General features: G+C 52.8%; 1 protein-coding gene across 3 annotated transcripts in view; it reads left to right on the plus strand.

The window, feature by feature from the left end:
• The window catches only part of PACC1 (proton activated chloride channel 1), a 168,294-nt gene that overhangs the window by 73,185 nt on the left and 75,233 nt on the right, over positions 1-19,876 (plus strand). Inside the window, exons 6-8 of one of the 3 annotated variants that reach the window (XM_047840824.1) lie at positions 12,852-12,996; positions 14,736-14,844; positions 17,220-17,422. In XM_047840824.1, the coding sequence (XP_047696780.1) occupies positions 17,373-17,422 (50 nt within the window). In that variant the 5' untranslated portion in view covers positions 12,852-12,996; positions 14,736-14,844; positions 17,220-17,372. The remainder of the gene's footprint in view (positions 1-12,851; positions 12,997-14,735; positions 14,845-17,219; positions 17,423-19,876) is intronic. The other 2 variants (XM_047840826.1, XM_047840827.1) reach the window with 2 other exon arrangements.

A 19,876-nucleotide genomic window follows, 5' to 3' on the forward strand; every position in this document is an offset into this window, starting at 1 on the left:
GGGCGACCTCACGTGACCCGCAACCCGCGCCAAGCACTTCTCCTCGGGTGATATCACACCCTCGCCGACTGCCCAGGTGTTGCACGGCCTCCCGGGGCTGACACGGTATTTGCATCATTTCGGATACTTGGCTCTCGATTTGTTTGCCTTTAGTTAATAGTAAATCTGGAGTGGGGTTGAGGGAAGTTGTTGAGACAGCCAGACAGCGGACGCGTCTTGCTGGGCCTTGGACCTGGGGCTCCCAGCCCATCTCTGCCCCAGGAACCTTGTCAGGTCTTCCTGGCTGGGACCTGAGGCTGGAGGTTGCTGGTCTAGCCCCTCCTGCTTCAGTCCCAGGACTTGTTGCAGATTTGGAGCCCCCTCAAAGGGCCAGGGCCAGGGCCAGGTGCTACTGAGCCTTAGGCTTCTATGTGCCTCTTTCCTCATTTCTCTCTCTCTTCAGAAAAACCAGTGCTAGAGGCCCCTGGATTCCCCCTCCTTCCTTCTGCTCTGGCCATCAGAGCTCAGCCTTCCCGCCCCGGGGGTCCAGGACTCATTGCTTCACAGACCTGCAGAGGGTCAGGGCTGAGGGACTCTGCCAAGATCTGCCCCACCAGACCAAGGTGGCAGGGTGATGTCTTAACCCACTTCACTCAGCCACCACTTTCCAGCACAACTTCATCTCTCTGGCCTCGGTTTGCCCATCTGCCAAGGAGTAGGAAATGAGCCCCATTCTTCCAACCGCAGAATAAAGACTTGAACAAGCTGGGGGCACCTGGATGGCTCAGTCGGTAAAGCATCTGACTTCAGCTCAGGTTATGATCTTGCGGTTCATGCGTTCGAGACCCGCATGTCAGGCTCTGTGCTGACAGCTCGGAGCCCGGAGCCTGCTTCTGATTCTGTGTCTCCCTCTCTCTCTGCACCTCCCCAGTTTGTACTCTGTTTCTGTCTCTCTCTCTCTCTCTCTCTCTCTCTCTCTCTCTCTCTCAAAAATAAATAAAAACATAAAGAAATATTTTTTTTAAAAAAAGACTTGGACAAGCTGGGTTTGCAAAAGGGCCCAGGGCCCCGTGGCTCCAGCAGTCCACAGACTTGAGTGAGCATGCATCAGAAGCCCCGGGGCACGGGGGGCAGGGTGGGGAGGGGGGAGGCTGTGAAGACACAGAGTGTCTTTGAGTCCTCCTGCTCCCAACCCCCAGGGCTTCCCATTCATTCGGCCTGGAGTGGGATCAGAGAATTTGCATTTCAAGTTTTCAGGTGTTGCTGATGGGCTGGTCCCCGGGACCACCCTTGGAGAACACTGCTCTGAACCACATAACTCCTGGACATTGCCCCCGACCAGACCAACCGTCACCCAAAATGGGTGAGAGTCCGTGTGTACAGAAACCGGCTCAAACTGGCCCTGGGAAGTTGGTAGCTTGAAATCAGCCATGTGAGTATTTACACCTTGGAAGTCAGCAAATGCTACAAATCGGAACTTTTCCCCAGATTGCCGGCTGTTAAACATTTACTAGCATACCCCTGGATACGAAGGCAGCCTTTCTGTTCATCTGCACTCTAAGGCAGGTGTTGTGCCTCACAAACTGAACAGGAAGGCTCAGCCAGAATTCTCTGTACTTCCATTGTCTTGTCTATAAATTGGAAACAATAATAGCATCTACCTCAAGGGGCCACAAGAATTAAGAGACTACGTGTGATCATTTAGCAAAGTAACCAGCGTAGAGTAAGTGCTCAAAGGTATTAACTATTGTCATTAAAATCCTTTGGATTATAGAGACCGGCGTATTTTCTTCCTCTAAGCTTATAAAGTTTTATAGAACTGTATACCCAGGTGGGGGGGACAGCATGCCATGCTGAGCTTGACAGCCTTGGGGTACACAGTCTTCTGGAGACTACCCCCGGCACCCATCATGAGGCCCAGCCCCTGAATTTGTACGTGTGACACCATTGGCCACACCAGCCAACCAGATACTCCTGGGCTCACAGAGTCTCTCACCTGAGAACCTGGACCTAAAACCCGGAGCCAGCCTATCAGTCACCACCTGCAAGTCAGGTCAGTGAGGCAAACAGGCCCTGCCAGCAGCCAGAGGGACCAAGGAAGGGCTGCAGAGAGAAGAGATGACATAGACACTTGCAGGCGGGCATGGGAGGGGAGGTCTCGAGAAGACCCCGCCTCTGAATCAGGACCCCTCTTAAAGGTCTCTTGCTGTCCTGCCCTGGACCTACATCCTCACAGCCAGTGTCTCCTTCGGCTTCAGTCAGATCAAGTTGGCTACTTCTGTTAGAACCAAAGAGGCTCAGCTTCTCCACTCACTGCCCTCTTTGCCCGATGCCTTGCCTCTCCCAGTGCAGACACAGATCCCAGGGCCAGCTCGGTCCTGCTCACTGTGGATTTGGGGCAGTTCTCTAGGCCCCTCCTCTTTAGAATACTCATTGAATGTGAACTTGGGCAGGAGCAAGCCTCCCTCTGCATTTTCCCCATTATGTGTATAGAAATGACTATCTCGACATTAAGCTACTCAGCATCATCAGTCCCTGTGTGAGGCCCTTCAGCGACTCCCCGTTGCTCCTGGACAGAGCCCAGTCTCCTTTTGTGGACTGGGGTTGCTGCCTGAGTCTCCCGTTTACATCTCTCCCCTTCTCGTTCACTCATTTCTGAGCCGAATGGACCTGCCGGCAGTTCCCCCAAGATGCTCCCTTCCATCTGGCTTCTGTGTAGAACAGGATTTCCCGAAGCCTGTAGCCAACCACCAACCTTTCTGCAGGCTTCCCCCGGACGTTGTTTCTCCTGGGCCGCCTTCCCCACCACAGCGCTGGCTGCCCCTCTGTGCCGGGCAGCCGGTACATCTCCACACCACGGCGCATCACTTGGCCTACCTGTTTAGCACACCCCCTGCCTCACCACCAGATCCCGAGGCCCGTCCCCGCTTGTTTCCCCAGAGCCCACAATGTAAGTGCTCGGTGCGTGGTTCCTTACGTGTCGTGGCCCGAGGAGAGTGGGCTCCAGAAGACCCCGGTGCTTGCCAACTCCAGGGGCCACAGCCACTGCCCACGGTGCCCTGTGGGAAGTCGTTTTCTAGAGGGAGGAAAGGGAGAGGAAGGGGGAAGGGAGTCCCCAGGTGGGTCAGGTAGAGATTATTGAGAGTTTGTGCCTGGGCGACTGGATAGGGAGCTCAGTGGAAGTGAAGTGTGGGTGGAAGGAACAGTGAGTGAGCTTGGCAGGAAAAAGGTAAAGTGAGGTGTATGGGATGAAGGCGCAGAATCCGGAGGGAAGTAAGGAAGAGAAGGAGAAAAATGAGCCCTGGGCATTGACCCCTGAGCCTTTCCTGGACCCCAGGTCATGCCACACATGTTCCCAGGAGGCACGGGGGCCCCAGGTGCTCATGGGCTTGCCGGTGGGACGTCATAAGGGCCTCAGATTCACACCCCCCTCGCCCCCCATCTCCAGACAAGTTGCTCTGTAAGGCCAAGGGGAGGAACAAGTGGTTCCCCGCCCTTGGGCACAGGGTCAAGATCATGAAAGCATCACAGCGCTGCTCCAATGATATGCATGTCATTCCTCGGTTACCACGTGGCAGGGCTGCAGTTTTTGCCATGGTGTGGAGGTCCTGACCTTCAGAGAGCCCTCCCACCAAGCTAGACAGAAGGAGGAGGTTGGGCTTCCGGTTCATATATTTTCATTCCAGGAAGTCTATGGTGTGAGGCCTCCTTGTAACCTGTAATATATTTTCGGGGTTGTCTAAGGAAGATTTTATCAGACATCTAATAGATGACTTTAATAGATGATCCTATGAAAATTGTGTGCACAAACAAGAAGCTAAGAGAGTTTGGAAAAAGCCTACATTCTCCTGCCTTCCCCAGCAAGAAAAAAAAAATAGCTTCACCCCTAAGAAGTTTATAATCGAGGAGGGGAAAGAAAATGTGCATTTTTTTTTTAAGTGCGGAGAATAATTAAATATTAAATGGTGTGGTGCTTGCTGGTTGCAACAGGGCTGTAATGCGGCTCAGGGAGTCAGTTCTGCGTCAGAGAATTCGCGAGAAGGGGGAGACCAGAACCACAGATGTGGATCAGCGGAGAAAAGAAGGGAGGGGTTCCAGGGAAGGGGAATTGCAAGAGTAATTGCCTGTAGAGTGTGCCAGACGGGAGGGGCTGGATGAACCAGATTCTATGTTAAATGCAGGAAGATAGGATTGGACAGAGGGAGGAGGGTGTCAGGAGGGGGAGGCGGGGGCAGAGAAGAAGTCTCTGCATGCCCAACTCCAGGAATTTGGGATGATGGAGATGATGGAATGAAGGGATGGTGAGAGGGGAGGAAGCATCCCAGGGCTGGCGAGGAAGGAGCTGAGGAAGTCTCCAGCAATTGCTGGTCCCCAGCAGGCATGGGAGGCTGGGAAGTTTCCTTGTGGGTGGCTGACTTGAGAGCTGAGGGCACCACTCTTCCCCCGACGCCAGGGTTCTGTGCCCCACTGCAGCAGCAGAAGCTTCATGAACCCCACCATCAGAGAATGAGCACACAGGCCAGTGCTCCCCTGTGTGCCTGCGATCCCAGCCTGTCACGGGCCCCAGGGAGCCACTGCGGGGCCTTGCACAGGGAATGGCAGGATCCAACACTTTGATAGACATTTGGCGGGTCGGGGGCGGGGGGTAGCTACTAGGTGCAAAGCACCATGGGGAAATGGAAATAAGTGACACCGGGACCCACAGTCAGGAGAAGAAAGCACGTGGTTAAGAGCCCTGAGGGAAGGATGGAACAGCACTGGGGGAGGAGTGTGGGTTATTAATCCTGACTGAGAGGATTGAAGGCAGCTCCCAGCAGGGTGTGGGGTTTGCACCCCCTCGGAAAACGAATAAGGATGCGCAGGCAGAAAAGCTGGGCAAGAGGAAGGGCAGAGGGAAGGAGGAAGTCCCTTGGGAGAGCAGCACAAGCTCAGGTGCACAGGCTACAGAGCCCATGTCCTGCCCACGGAAGGGTCAGGTGACCTTCGTGAGGGACACAGGGCCATGCTGGTCCCAGCGTGTGAAGGAGACTGTGGGTAGAGGTGGGGAGGTTGAGGCAGATGCTAAGAGCCAGGGAGGGAGAGGTCAGGAGGAAGAAGGCCTGGGGCGTGGGTCCTGGGTTTGGGCGGCATCCCCAGAGCACGTGGCTAGAGCTAGAAGGGACAGAGCAGCCAAGAGGAATAAGACAGCACCAGCACCTTGGTCGCAGGCCAGGGGAGGAGGCCGGAAGCAAGAACTGCTCAGTATGGAAAATGCTCGAGTCCTGTGGGCACACAGAGGAGGGAGTGATGCACTCTGCTCTGGACCTGGCGTGTGGGGTGGGGCTGGGAAGACATTTGAGCTGGACTTGGGGCCTTGGGGAGGGAGGAGGTTCCCTGGGTTGGGAAGAGAAGGGGTTTCAGGCGGAGGAGTCACCGCAAAGAAGGAGGCAACACTACTAAAGGGCAAGGAACAGAGACCACCAGGTTGGTGTGACCAGTGTGTGTGCGTGTGTGTGTGTGTGTGTGTGAGAGAGAGAGAGAGAGAGAGAGAGACAGAGAGAGAGAGAGAGAGAATGAATGTGAGTGCACATTGGGAGATGAGGCTGGAAAGGAAGATTGGGGCCCAGACTGGGAGGCTTTCACCTGCCCTCCTGAAGGGGCCTGGATGTCACTCTCATGCCGTGAGGAGATCAAGCATTTCTGAGCAGGAGTCCCATAACCAGAGCCGTGTGTTAGAAAGTGAATTCTGACCCCTGCGTGGAGGAGGATGGAGGGGACGAAGCCACGAGGCAGGGACGAGCCAGGAGGTTGGCACACGCGTCCACAACAGCAGCAGGGGAGTTGGCAGGCAAGAAGAGCGATGCCAGCAGAAGCCACTCCTGGGCCGCAGTCAGTAGGCCTTGCTCACCAGCGGGGCGGGAGCCGTGAAGAGGGAGGAGCGGAGGACAGCAGCAGGGCTCCCTGGTTCTCTGGCTGGGCTGGGCCGTGAACCGAGAGAGGAAATAGAAGACGATAAGTTGGTCCGTGGGGGCAGGATGCGAGCCCTGTCCCAGACATTTTGAATCTGAAATGCTTGAGGTGATGCCCAACAAAAAGTTGAAAATACTGGAAATGAGGGCAGAGGCCAAGACCCCCAGGAATACCGATACTTGAAGAATAGGTTTAAAAACCGGGGAAGAAAGCATGGATGGAACCGAGAGCACATCTAGGAGGTGGCTACGGTGGTCACGTGTAAGGTGGCCCAGCGTGGCAGCTGTGGGGGAGGAAAGGGAGGGCCCCATGTGAGAGACTCACGTGGAAGGAGGTTCATCAGACATTGGCAGCTGTCTGGATAAGGAGAATGGCTGGACTAACGGAATAATGTTGGTGCTTTAGGGAAGAGGCAACGTCGGGTGGGGAGTGGGGGGAGAGGAGTCTGGGTGTGAACCTGTTTAATCTTAAGGGAGGGTGGGATGTCGTTGTCGAGCCATCTGAGCTGAGCGCCCTTCACAGAGGGTGCCCGTGAGTCTTGAACGAGCGATGGGGAGGATGGGAGGTCTGAAAAGCGGCTGGCAGAGAAGGTACAGGTGGCTGAGCCTGTACAGGAATCCAGTCCCCTGGCCCCAGTGGTCCTCCGTGACCCGTCGTGCGCGAGTGGCTGAGTACACCCCACACTCAACCGGGGTTTGTTGGAAATGGAAAGTTCTGGTCCATTCCACGGAACCCCATCCCGTACCAGAAACCCCCTCCCAGCCCCCTTCCTCAGTGTTCCTGGTGACTCCTGATGTCCCTTGGGACCTCAACTCCGTCCAGGAATGTGTCCCGTGCCCAGCAGACCAGGAGCTCTCTGAGCATGGGGGTGGTATCTCCCTTCTTCATGTTCCCAACAGTCCAGGACAGGGCCCGTGCATGCAGGGTGGGGGCACACTGTGTGATCCTCAGTCTCCAAAGAACACAGGGGTGCTTGAAGTCCCATTTCGTCCCGACAGGACTTTGGGCCAGATCCCATGGGCACAAAGACTTGTGACCCCCCCAGACTTCCTGGTTCAGGCAAGGTCATTCAATTCAGATGATGGTGTAACTGCCCCTGACTGTTTACCTGATCTGCTCCAAGTAGGTGAGATGCCCGGATTGGGGGTGAAGGGGCAGGAAAGGGTTGTTTGTATCTGGACCTACTCGGCCCACCTGTCCCAGAGGCCCCACATCACCAAATGTTTTCCAGTTCCTATGGTGACCAGATCACAGAGCCAGGATTTGTTATTGTTCTGGGGAGAAAAGGGAAGGGCCATAGAGTGAGGGACTGACGTCCATCAGCCAGGCAGCTGAGTCACTGGCCACGGTCTGGTGTGTTCGTGGAGTCACTTCCCTGTGGTCTGAGGCTCCCACTGGCCTTCCCTGTGACAAGAAGCTGGTCCTTGGACTGTGTCTGTCAGCAAGTGCAGATAACAGGGCACCCCTCCCTCGGCGTTGCAAGTGGCCAGCAGGGTGGGAGGGAAGTTACTGAAAAGGGCACACTCCTGCCTTCAGAGAGTGAGAGCTTATGGGGAAGGGAGCATTCTCCGTCCTTTCAGACTACACATGTGTATTCGTGGACAGCTTCTAGGGCCACCCGGCAACTGGCTTATGCTATGACCTCAACCAAGTCACCTGACCTATCTGAGCCTCAGTCTCCTTTTGTCCAAACTGGAGAAACCGGTGCTATGCCATCAGCTCGTTACAGGATGGGGTCTAGACCCCGACCGACCATACATCTCTGGACCACCTGGCAGATGAAGAATTCCTGTTGCCCCCCCCCCCCCCAAACACACATGCTGGCTCCTTGTTGAGCAGCCATGGGAGGCCACAGGGGACACAGCCACCCCCACCCACTGCTACCAAAAATTAAAGTAAGAAGCTTCAGGGGCACCCGGTGGCTCAGTTGGTTGAGCATCTGACTTCAGCTCAGGTCGTGATCTCACTGAGTTCAAGCCCCACATTGGGCTCTGTGCTGACAGCTCAGAGCCTGGAGCCTGCTTTGGATTCTGTCCCTTCCTCTCTCTCTACCCCTCCTCTGCTTGCACTCTGTCTGTCTCCCTCTCTCTCTCTCTCAAAATAAACATTTAAAAAAAAAGTTTTTAAGTAGCTTCAATTGTCAGACATAGATGGGAACAGAACAAGAAAGTCAGTGGGTCAGCCTGAGGGGGTGGGTCAGCAAGGGTATGAGGACAAAGGAGAGGCCATGAGGTAGATATCCTAGAAAGAAGGTGCTCAGGCCACCCCAGGTGTGCTCCAGGCTCCTGAGACACCACCCCCCCCCTGCCGCCGCCCTTGCTCTGGAGCCGAGCCGGCCAAGGCCCTTGTGACAGCCCGGCTTTCCAGACAGAATTTCCACCAGAGAAAGGGTGCTGATGGGAGAATGTGGTTCATCAGCCCACTCGATGGCTGTATCCTCACTGTGAGTGGCTGAGTCAGCACGGTATTTACACTCGTGTTGTAGTGAGTCACCCCCAAACATGGCCATCTCGCAGGCCTCTGACCAACTCAGGTTTTCTCGCCTGCAAAGTGGAAACCCGCTGCCTGGGATGTAATGACCACAGAAGGGAACTGCCCCCCAAAGAGGAGTCTAGACTGTGCCAAGGGGAGTCCCACATGACACCCATTCTGCAGTCATCTGATGGCCTCCATGGCCTGTTCTCTGCTGACCTCTTCTAGTGGCTACCTCGAGGCCAGAGAAGAGCTGTCTCCACCGGGCTGGTCCTAAGCAATGCTTTTCAGATGGGGGGATGGAAACCCGGAAGTGGGTCATGGGATTAGTTCAGTGGGTGGGATGAGCATTTTTAACAGTTAGAGTAGAATCAGTACAGGTGAATGTTCAGAAGTCTTGCATCCGTGCGTGTGTGTGTTACATGAACGTACCCACACACGCTACATGAAAACAGCAATAGAAAGACAGCACATTCTGACTGGGTCATTTAAAGGGCATTTAATAAGAGGGACTATTTACAAAGGTGTATGCAGGCTGTATGGAAATCAGAAGGGGTAGTGCAGAGCCAGGTCTAGGCACCGGGGCTTCACTAGCAGCCTTAGGCTCGAGGCTTAAAGGAGGAAGGCACTTCCAGAACTTGGAGGCAGAGGGATGTAGAGAGGGCGCAGGCAGGAGCTGTGACCATCAGCCAAGGGAGTTGCCGGCCAGCCTGAGCTGACCTCCGTGGGGAACAAGTACTAACCTTCACTCCTCCCCCTCCTTCCCACTCACCAAACCCTGGGAAAGCCTGGAAGCAGGAAGAACGGACGGGGCCCGTGTGTGGAGATCACCTGGAACCTACCTCACACATGCGGGGGATGCAATGAAAAAGGCACAGTGTCTCTTACCGTGGGTCTCAGGCGGTGAAGTTTTGAAAACCCCAGACGCCTGTGTGTGACACTGGGGTGGCTGCTGGGAAGAAGCCGTACGTTTCTGAATGGCCCCGGGTCAGGGTCAGCGCCTGAGGAAGGCTGTGGTGGCAACGCCAACGCCGGTGAGGAAGCAGTCGTGCGCTTTCATTAGCAGCCGGGAGCACGGCACATTCCAGACGGGCCGTCGGTGCCAGGCAGGAGAAACCACCTTTGCCCAGATGCCAGACGGCAGGCCTGGGCGCAGCCCACAGTGTCCACGGGCTGTGGGCTAAGGTCAGGGAGGAAGGGATGGAGAGGGAGAGTGTGGGAGAGAGGAACAAAGGGGCCTGTGGTCGGTGACACCCACGCCGGGCAGTTGCCTCAGCTGCTCAGGGACAAAGGGCAGAGTTCTATTTCTAGCTCCCTGTGGGAGCAGGAGAAAATGACATTCTTTCCACAGGCCTGCGGTTGGCCCACGAATGCTCGGGCTACGCGTGGTTGTTCGTACCACACTCTCTCTGGGCCTCGTCTCCACAGCCCACGCTGCTGCTGAGCCCATGCTGGCTCAGTCACATGCTGAAGAACTCATGCCTTCCCAGCAAGAGTGTCCAGGCTCCAAGGCTGCTTCTGCCCCATCTGCCATCAGCCCCTGTGACACCCACCTTCAGGTGCCCAGTCCCGAGCTACGTGTGGAAAGGCTGCGACACTCACTGAAAACCAGGCCCGGTTCCCAGAAAAGAGTCTCTTCCAGAAAGGAAATAGTTTTCTCTAATGGTAAAAAAAAAAAAAAAAAAAAAAAAACACACAAAGCAGACGACTAGTGTTCATAATAAGAGAACTCTCGATTTACCCTTGCTATTTCCTTGAGCGATAGAGAACAGCTCCGCCCTTCACACACTTGGGTTCCTGCTAGCTTACTCACCTGACACTCCGGCTGACGTGTTTACTTAGGAGTTAATACGGTGAAGAGTGTTTTTGCCCTTTGAACATGTCTTTTTCTTCAGAATCTCTTAATTTCTCTCGGCCGCACGATTGTTACTGCTAAGGGTCAGGACAGAGTCTCGAGGACACGGTTAAAGGTGCCTTCTGGAGGGGCGCCTGGGTTGGCTGAGCATCCGACTTGGGCTCAGGTCATGATCTCACCGTCCGTGGGTTCGAGCCCCACATCGGGCTCTGTGCTGACAGCTCAGGGCCTGGAGCCTGCTTCCGATTCTATGTCTCCCTCTCTCTCTGCCCCTCCCCACTCATTCTCTCTCTCTCTTTCTCTCTCTCTCAAAACCTAAACATTAAAAAAAAAAAAAAAGTGGCTTCTGGACAATATCCTCTCTAGCCCAAACCAGCGGACCTTGGGCTGGACCCCAGTGTTCAATCCTAAGGATGCCCCTAGGAAATGTCTTGCCAGTGTCATATTTTTTTATAAGTCAACCACACACAAAGTGGATGCTTGACTATTTAATCAGTCTCAACCAAGTCATGATGAAACTGTAAGAGGAAAAGGAGAGTCCAAGAGAGTCAGTGCCTTCCCCAATTCTATGCTCATCAACCTCCCCGAGGGCCAAGCGGCAGTGCCTGGCTGGCATCCCTTTACTGCCCTGCCTGGCGCTTCCCTGTTCTGCCGAGACCTGCCTGGTGTTAGCCACCTCCCTGCACCTTGCACTTCTGCCCACGTGAGGTGTATGGTTGGCTATCTGTCTCCCTCAGAGACTCAGGAGACCTCTTGGAGGGCAGTGGTTCTGTCTCATTTGCCTCATTCTAGCCCCTTCGTCTGCAACAGTACCTGGGTGGTCAGAGGGGCTCCGTAAAATGTGCATGGGGTGAAAGAATGAATGAAACGTTCGCTGTAGCTAAGATTTTCAATGTGGGGAAAAAAAAAAAAACACGAAGACCTAGCCATGACTTTCAAAATTTTTATGTGTTTGGCAGTGAGAAGTTTGATTTAAAAAAAAAAAAAAAAAAAAACTAACCTAAGCCCCAAAGCAAATAAAAGCAAAGCAGCACATGCAGGTAAAGTTGTCAGGTTTAGCAAGTAAAAATACGGGACATCTAGTTAAGTTTGAATTTCAGAAGAGTAAAAAAAAAAAAATTTTTGGAGTGGAAGTATATCCCCAAACTGCAAGGGATATACTTATACTAAAAAAAAAAAAATTTTTTTTTTTTTGTTTACCTGATATTCAAATTTAACTGAGTGTCCTATATTTTAACTGGTGGCTCTCTACCCAGGCCTGTACAAACACGGGACCCCGGAGGTCCTGTTTGTAAATCACTGTTTTAGGGAAAGCTTGTGACACCCATCTTGCTCTCCTCCTCCCATCGCTGCAGCCGAGGCCTCCTCCCCCAGCAACTGTGCCTGGATCATAGGTGTCCGTGTGGGCCCCAGGCTGTGAGGAAAGGCTGTTGCTAAAAGTGGGTCAAAATAACTTGATCAGCAGCCAACCTTTATGACAAACAACAATGCCCGTTTATTCAACCGTTTCAAGTCCAATGAAGGTTACTTCACACCTTGTTTTCACTGAAACCTTGACTCCCGCTGACAGACTGTTCTGTCTGTTCTGTGAAGGCAGGTGTGTGAAGAAGCCGCCTTCCTGCTCCTCAGCCCCGTCCTTCTGGGGTGAACAGAGGAGTAACCGCATCCCAGCCAGTCAGCTTGGTTCTGCTGGGTGGAGACTGGCGGCCTCTGTGGAACCAATGCAGACATGATAAGCAAATGCACACCTCTCTCTCTCTTTACTCCCCTGTGTAAAAGCAGTGGAGAAGCTCCTTAGAGAATCAGGTGAACTCTTGAATGCCTTCCAGATGAGTTCATTTTGAAGAGGGAATTGGTAAATCTCAGTGCGAAACGTCTGCCCACATTAGAGCTCCCTTACCAGTTAGGGTGCCCACCAGTGTGTAGTATTGTGGGGGGGGGAGCCAGACAATCCTCTAGATTGTGTATGACCCAGGCTTAGCCCCTGGGATGTTCATGCTCTGGGCTTTGACCCTCAAAGGACAGCAGGTGGGTGGAGGTGACGTGTAGCCGTGACGGTAAGGTCAAGAGTCAGCAGTCAATGGCACTGGCCGCAGCACCTGCACTGGGTGTCTGTCACTGGGCTGCCCGACCTCCCTTGGGTGTGCCCTGCCCATTTCCCCGAACTTGGTTTGCCAGGCTTCTAGTCGGTTCTCTGAATCATCCAGTATCCTCTCCCATCCGCTCATTAACCAGGCTGTTTGCACAAGAGCACTCACAAGTAAGACCAGCCGGTCGCCAGGCCTCACCCTCACACTCCCCGCCCCCTTTCCTTGAGGCCCTGGCGAGTGTGAGACCCTATCAGAGATGGGATGACTGTGCTAAAGCATGTCAGCAGGATCTTCCTCCGGAGCTATCTGGTGCCATGCGTCCCCAAACTGTAGGGCTTTCAAAAAAATATAGGTACCTGAAACAGGGCTGAGCTCCCCACAGTTCTTGGTAGACGCGACGGGCCAAAGAAATGTGAGCAGAAGGGATGAGTGGCATTTCCAGGCCGAGCTGGTGTGCAAAGCCAGTTTGTAATTCACCACGTTCCCCCTCCCCACCCCCATCACAGGGGTCAGACACACTCCGGATGGTGGTCACTCTGTCAGCCTGGAACCTGGAGTGACGAGTTACAGGAGAGCTCCGAACCAATCCAAGGTGATCATTTGGAATGAGCAAGCAAACAAGAAACTTTCCTCATGTCAAGTCACTGAGAGGTGAGGGTTGTTTGTTACCATAGTAGAACCTGTCCAGTCCTGACTGATACGCAGGCGCTGTCCGGGTCCTCCTGGATCTGAATCGCCAGGGGAGCCTGAACTGAGGCATTTCCCAAGTCCCATTGACACACTTGTGATTTTGGTGATCAGCCAGGTTTGGGAGCCCCCAGTTCATTCCACACAAATTCTGAGGACTGGACCGCATAGCCTTGAGACCCAAGCTGAAATTCCTTCATAATGACATATTGAGTCATATTATAAAGACAAATGGTAACTTGAAAGATTGTCTACAATTTCAAAACAGGCCAAAACTGTTAAATTTAAGATTGTATCAATGCTATGACCACAACCACAAATACACGTATGTGTGCGCACATGTGCACACACACACACACACACACACGCACACACACAGAAAAAGAGAAAGTAAAACATAAGAAAATCAAGGAATGGACTTATGAAATATTTTTTTCTTTAACTTTTCATTGTTATTGAAGTGGCAACACTTTCATAAACAAAAGAAACCCAAAAATGAGATGTTTGGGGTTAATATGGAAACAACAAGGAGCTACTGAATGTTCTTGAGGAAGGGTGGGGTGGGGTGGAGAAGAGGGAAAGGTGATCAAAATAACAGTTAAGGGAGGAAATTGGGGCAGCCCTGTGCATAAAAGAGTGAAGGGGGAGTGGCAGAGGCCAGGAGGCCCGAGAGGGGGGCTGTGCAACATTCCAAGAGCTGTGGCAAGGCCCAAACATTGGTGTGTGTTAAGGAAAGAGGGAGGGCAGAGTCAGCCTCTGGTGAGCCCCTTGTTCACGGCCTCCTGGGGCTGCCAGGCCGGAGGCTCAGCTACACTGCACTGCCCTCTAGTGGCCAGAGCTGGAAGCCAGCAGAGCCTTTGGGGCAGCTTGGCAGGAACAGTCAAGGTAAGACAACTGTGGGAGCCTGAAGAATTTGCTCCTGGGACTGCAGAGTGGAAAAGGTTCCCAGAGAACATGGTGTTTCCACGGAGCATGGCAATTCTCTACAGTGGGGCTAGCCCGCTGGCACAGCCACAACAGGCAAGGGACAGGGAATGGCAGGGACAAAAGCGTGTAAGTTTGAGACTGTGTTGCACATTCAGGGGAGGCAAGGTGTTTGGTGAGGCCATAGGGTTCCTAGGGGTGGGGAAAGGCGAGGCTGAAGAACTGAGCTGAGGCTCTGCGGTGAAGGGACTCTGAAATGCACCGTAAGCAGTGGGACGCCTGCCAAGGGCTTAAGCAGGGGCTGTAATATAGGGAGAAAGAGTAACAGGATCACGTTTGCACTTGAAAAAGATCTTTCTAGCAAAAGTGTGGACTATGAATATGGATAGGGCTGGTGGGAGGGAGTTCCTGCAGGCAACAGAAGCCAGTGCCCTGACTGAGCAATTGGGGATGGGGAGAACAAAACTCATCCGTCCTTTCCTTTACTGGTGCGTTCCAGACATGTGCCGGGGACAGTGTGTGATTTTGGAGTTACTAAGCCACACCTGAGTCCTCAGGCACCTCCCTCCCACTTATGCAGAGTGGAAGAAAGCCACCGACCTGCCCACACATTTTGAGCCTGAGAACCCAGACAAAAGAAATACACAACAACACTCAAGGGATCTTTAACTCTGGGCTGTGCAAAGATTATGTGGGAAGACGGGATGCACCCTGAAGTTGAGAACTGTGCACCCAGAGGCCTTTGCTGCGGACTAACTCCACCCCCGTGCTCGTTCCAGCTTGTTCCCAGAACTGGGAGAAGTGGCTCAATGGTCCTCACCCTCGGAGAGCGGTGGTCAGGGCTGGAAGGCAGTTACCTCGCATTGTGCAGATAGGCACAGGAAACAGGTAACCGGAAAGAAGTATGATTTACGTAATGATGGGTCTTAATATTAATTTATTGAGTGCTATTGAGCCCGAAGACTAACCTCCCTGCCTCCAACTTTGGGTGGGAGTGTTTTGAATCCCACCTTTGACCTCTCATGGAGCAGCTGTCTCTGTTGCTGTGTAGCATCTCTGGGGTTGGAACTCTTGCCACCCCTTATGCACCACTTCACACGAGCTGTTTTGGTTTTTCTTTTTAAGTATTTATTTATTTTGAAAGAGCACATGCACGCAGGCACGTGCGTGCTCCAGCAGAGGAGGGGCAGAGAGAGAGTCCCAAGCAGGATCCGCGCTGTTGGCACGACCCCGACTCGGGGCTCAATCCCACGAACCGTAAGATCATGACCTGAGCCAAAATCAAGAGTCGGAGGCGCAAGGGCACCTGGGTGGCGCAGTCGGTTAAGCGCAGACAGTTCGTGAGTTTGAGCCCCACGTGGGGCTCTGTGCTGATGGCACAGAGCCCGCTTGGGATTCTGTCTCTCCTTCTCTCTGCCCCTCCCCTGCTGGTGTACAAGCTCTCTCTCAAAATACATAAATACACTTAAAAAAATTTTTTTTAAAAGATGCTCAAACGACTGAGCCACCCAGGCGCCCCATAACATGAGCTATTTTATGCTTTATATAAAGTGACCTTCGCCGGCAAGAGGTGGAGCCCGATTTGTGTGGGCAGGTTAGCCAACTTCTTGTTTAGCATCAGCTGGCATCTTGATACGTCACAGCCTAAAGGGTTAAATATTATTATGTCCTCATTTGATAGATGAGGAAATTGAGGCATAGAGGCAATGGCCCACCCACAGTCACACAGCTGAGGTGATACAGCCAGGATTTGAAGGCTGGCTCCCTAGTCTCTATTCTTAACGATTTGCTATCCCCCCTACTTTGTGCCGATCACACGGCGATGCCCAAAACTACTTTGGGGAGCACTTTGCCATTACCTGCCCTCTATCCCGTTCACCACCCTCATTCAGCCTATTTCCCCCTCCCTGAAGATCATTCTATGGCTAAGTGAATCCCACTTAAATGTTGACTCTGGAGGGGCACCCCTGCCTTCTCCCCTGGAACCTAGTCCCCTGTCTGCTCAGAGTCCCGGTGTTTGTCACACAGTGTCTGTGTTTTCCAGAGATCCATTATGCAGAGTCCCCCCTCGGACTGGTGGGAGGGCACAGCCTCTGATCTGGGGGAGTTTATATCCAAGGGGGAATCAAGACAGACAAAGTATCCAGTCTGTTCCTTTTTCTTGCTGTCAGTATGGTCAGCTAGTTTTTTTAAACTGTGGGCTGCCACACATTATGGATCATGAAAAAAAAATTTAGTGCATCTCAAATCACATTTGACTTAAATGAAATGGCATAAAATAAAAAATACCAGATGTATTTCATGTAATATGGTTAAAAATTGTTTTAGGGATATTTGTTTTAGTTGGGTGCACCTGGGTGTGTGTGTGTGTGTGTGTGTGTGTGTGTGTGCACTTGGCTGTGATATAAAATATGTTTCTTATCACGGGCAGAAAAATTATAGAGCAACTGGTCTAAATGTTTCCCCGTCTGCCTTTGCAACACTTATATACAGTGGTATTGCAACCTATGTTTTGCACAAGGTCACATGACAGTCACTTTCAGTCAGCTTGTCTACTCTTCCACTAATGAGCAGAGAGGCCACACAGGTGACCTGTAAACTGTGAAGACTGTCAGTAAATTAAATTGTTTGAATTAACATACCTTGTTTGAAGCCAAACTAAGCCATATTTTTCTGGTGGATGTTTATCATTGAAATCCTACCATCAATTACATACTTTAGGGACACCTGGGTGGCTCAGTCAGTTGAGCAACTGACTTTGGCTCTGGTCATGACCTTGAGGGTCGTGAGTTCAAGCCCCACCTCTTTCTGCCCCTCTCCCGCTTGTGTTGTCTCTGTCTCTCTCTCAAAATGGATAAATAAACTTTAAAAAAGCAATACATACTTTAAAAATCCATTTTATGAATTTGCCATTTATTCTTCCCTGCTTCTCACCAGCCAGTCCTGGCATAATTTACTGGACTTCCTCCTCGTATGCCAGGAACAAATGCAGGGATGTGTGGAGGGGAGGGTGGTCTGGCCACGGTTCGCCAGCCCTGGATCAGGAGACCTGGTTTGCTTCTAGGAGGCCCCTCCCGCCGCCCCCAAGCCATTGGCAAGACCCTGAGGGCCTCCCAGATCCTGGGGCGACAGGGACTCCTGGTGCTGAAGCCAGATGAATGCTCACACATCAGTAACACATTCAACTTTCTTCAGCAGACCTGATACTCCTGACCCACCTTCTGGGCAGGGTAGATTATACCTTTGTTTTTGTTGTTTTTAAGGAGCAGATTTTACAGAAGTTAGAGAGAGTGGAACACGAGATCAGAGAGCCTGGATTCTCATCTCACATCTTCCACCTGTGAGACGACGCCTTTGGGCAGGTTGTGGAACCACTGCAACCTTCAGCCGCCTCATCTATAAAATGGAGGGTGACAATGGCAGCTATGTCAGCAGGTGACCGTGAGGAGAAAACGAAGTACTACAGGTACGGCATTTTATCCCCACACTTAGCATACAGTAAGTGCTCACTATGTACTACCTGCCACGGTCAGAGCAATTATGATTATTACGACACATTTATTTATCATTACAACACTCTGGCAGCCTCAGCGTGGCCGTAGGGCTGAGAGCCACACAGGCCCCTCCCGGTTAAGCCTGCATCACTGTACTGCCCCACCTCCTCATGGCCACCACCTGCCTCCCAGCTTCGCTTCCTCCATCCCAAGGCTGGCTTTTAGGGATGCTGGATTCTCAGGCCTCGCCACAGCCTGAACAAGGTAGCGTGTGGTACAGCATGAGAAGACCCGGGTTCGAGTCCTCGCTTTGCTGCTTCCTGTCAGGAGGCATGGCTGTTTGTTCCAAGTAAATTAGGATGGGCTGGAGGGAGGGCCCTGCCAGTTAGGCAAGGCCCAGGGCCCATGCTGTGTGTCTGTGGCTTCTCACCGCAGACAGAAGGCACTTGGACAGGGGGGTGGGGGACGGGTGGAACCCCTGCCTGTCTCCTGCCTGGGGCTTAAGGGAACCTCGAGGGGCCAGGGGACAGACAGTGGGAGCAGGGCCTCGGATCAGGGGACTGGAGGTCAGTACCCAGACACAGGAACAGGCAGGTCTTGTTTTTTGTGGGAAAAGGTTGGATGCTCGCCCAGGTGACCGAGGGGCTGCCGTCACCCGCATCCACATGGGGACGGTCTGTGAGCACAGAGCCGATTGATAGGGTGCAGGAATGACTGGTTACAGTGGTCAGCCTGGCCTCGCTCTCCCACGGGAGCTGCGCTGTCCGCCTGGGGCTTCCTGCCTCCAGACTGCACGGACCCGGTAGGAACAAAGTCAGAACTGGCTCTGCTAGGGGGAAGCCGGGGAGGCAGAGGCACAGGAAACGGGGTCTGGGATCACGAGGAAATATGGTGCTACTTAGAGACGTGTCCCCTGAGCCTTCTTTTTTTTAAATTAAGATTATTTATTTACTTATTTGGGGGGGAGAGAGAGAGAGACAGCACACACAAGCAGGGAGGGACACAGAGAGAGGGGGAGAGAGAGACAACCCCAAGCAAGCTCCACACCATCAGCGCAGAGTCTGATGTGGGACCTGACCTGAACTCACAAACCGTGAGATCGTGACCTGAGCCAAGATCCAGAGTCGGACGCTTAACAGACTGAGCCACTCAGGTGCTCCTGAGCCTTCTTTAACTCTGCCATAACATGGCAAAGGTGATGGTCCCCAACGTGCAAGTTTAGGTGTGTTAGTGAGATGAATATGAGAGATGGTTTGAGACGCCTGAGTGGCTCAGTCGGGTAAGCATCTGACTCGATTTCGGCTTAGCTCATGATCTCACTGTTCGTGGGATTGAGCCCAGAGTTAGGCTCTTCACTGATGGCAAGGAGCCTACCTGGGATCGTCTCTCGCCCTGTCCCTCCCTCTCTTCCCCTCTCCCACTCACGTATGCACTCGCCCTCTCTCTCTTTCAAAATAAATAACCATTAAAAAAAAAAGTGGCCGTTTGAATAGCTAAATATCCTTATAGTGTCATTACCGTCCCTGCTGTAAGTACACAACCTCTTTTCAAGCTAAGGACTTTACTAAAACTCATTTACATCATAAAAATGATACCACAAATTGGGGGATTCACAAAGGTTCCTGAAATCAGAGAGTGCTTCTGAGCAGGAATGACCCTGAGGGTTAGCCCAGCCTTGGCGAGTCCGTCTGTGTGGGAGGTGAGGGAGGGGAGTTATCTTGGATCAAAACTGGTGACAAGACAGGGCTTTGAATTCTTCCGAACTGGGTGCCTTCTGGCCCCCGTGCCGGGCCGGTGTTCAGGTGTGGTGCTGCCGTGACCGGGGGCCCCAGCCTGGGCCCCCTCCCTGCTCTGAGCCAATCGTGAGGGTGTCTGGAGAAGAGCTTGTGGAGAAGGTGGCTGGTTCCGCACCGCCCTGGGGTTAACGAAGCCACGGCGGGGGAACGGGCATCAAGCCAGCACTCCCTTGTATTTGAAGAGATTATTGGGTTTGCAGTCTTCAGACCCACTCATGCCGTTCATCCTCCCAACAAATCAGTCCACTTTTTATCCCATGTTTCACTGAATAGAAGAGCGGGACTCGGAGTGATTTGCCTAAGGGCACACCGCAAGCTAATGGCCAAGTGGGGCCTAGAACCCAGATGCTGGGGTCCAGATCTGGCAAACCTCCCCGTGTGTTTGGAGGCACCGTGTCCCAGGACAGGAGCAGGAGCCAGGATCAGACCTGGGCTACGGCCAGTAGCTCAAGGGACAAGAAGCTGGCAGTTCTGGGCCTGAAGACGCACGGACGGTGTCTCAGTGGATGAAAACAGCGTCTGGTCATAGCACACGGGGGATACGTCCTTCCCTTTTTATACTTTTCCATATTGATTGGAATTTTTGCACGAACAAGTTTTACATTCATAATCAGACAAAATAATCCCATT

This window comes from Prionailurus viverrinus, chromosome F1, assembly GCF_022837055.1.
Source record: "Prionailurus viverrinus isolate Anna chromosome F1, UM_Priviv_1.0, whole genome shotgun sequence".
Lineage (NCBI taxonomy): Eukaryota > Metazoa > Chordata > Mammalia > Carnivora > Felidae > Prionailurus > Prionailurus viverrinus.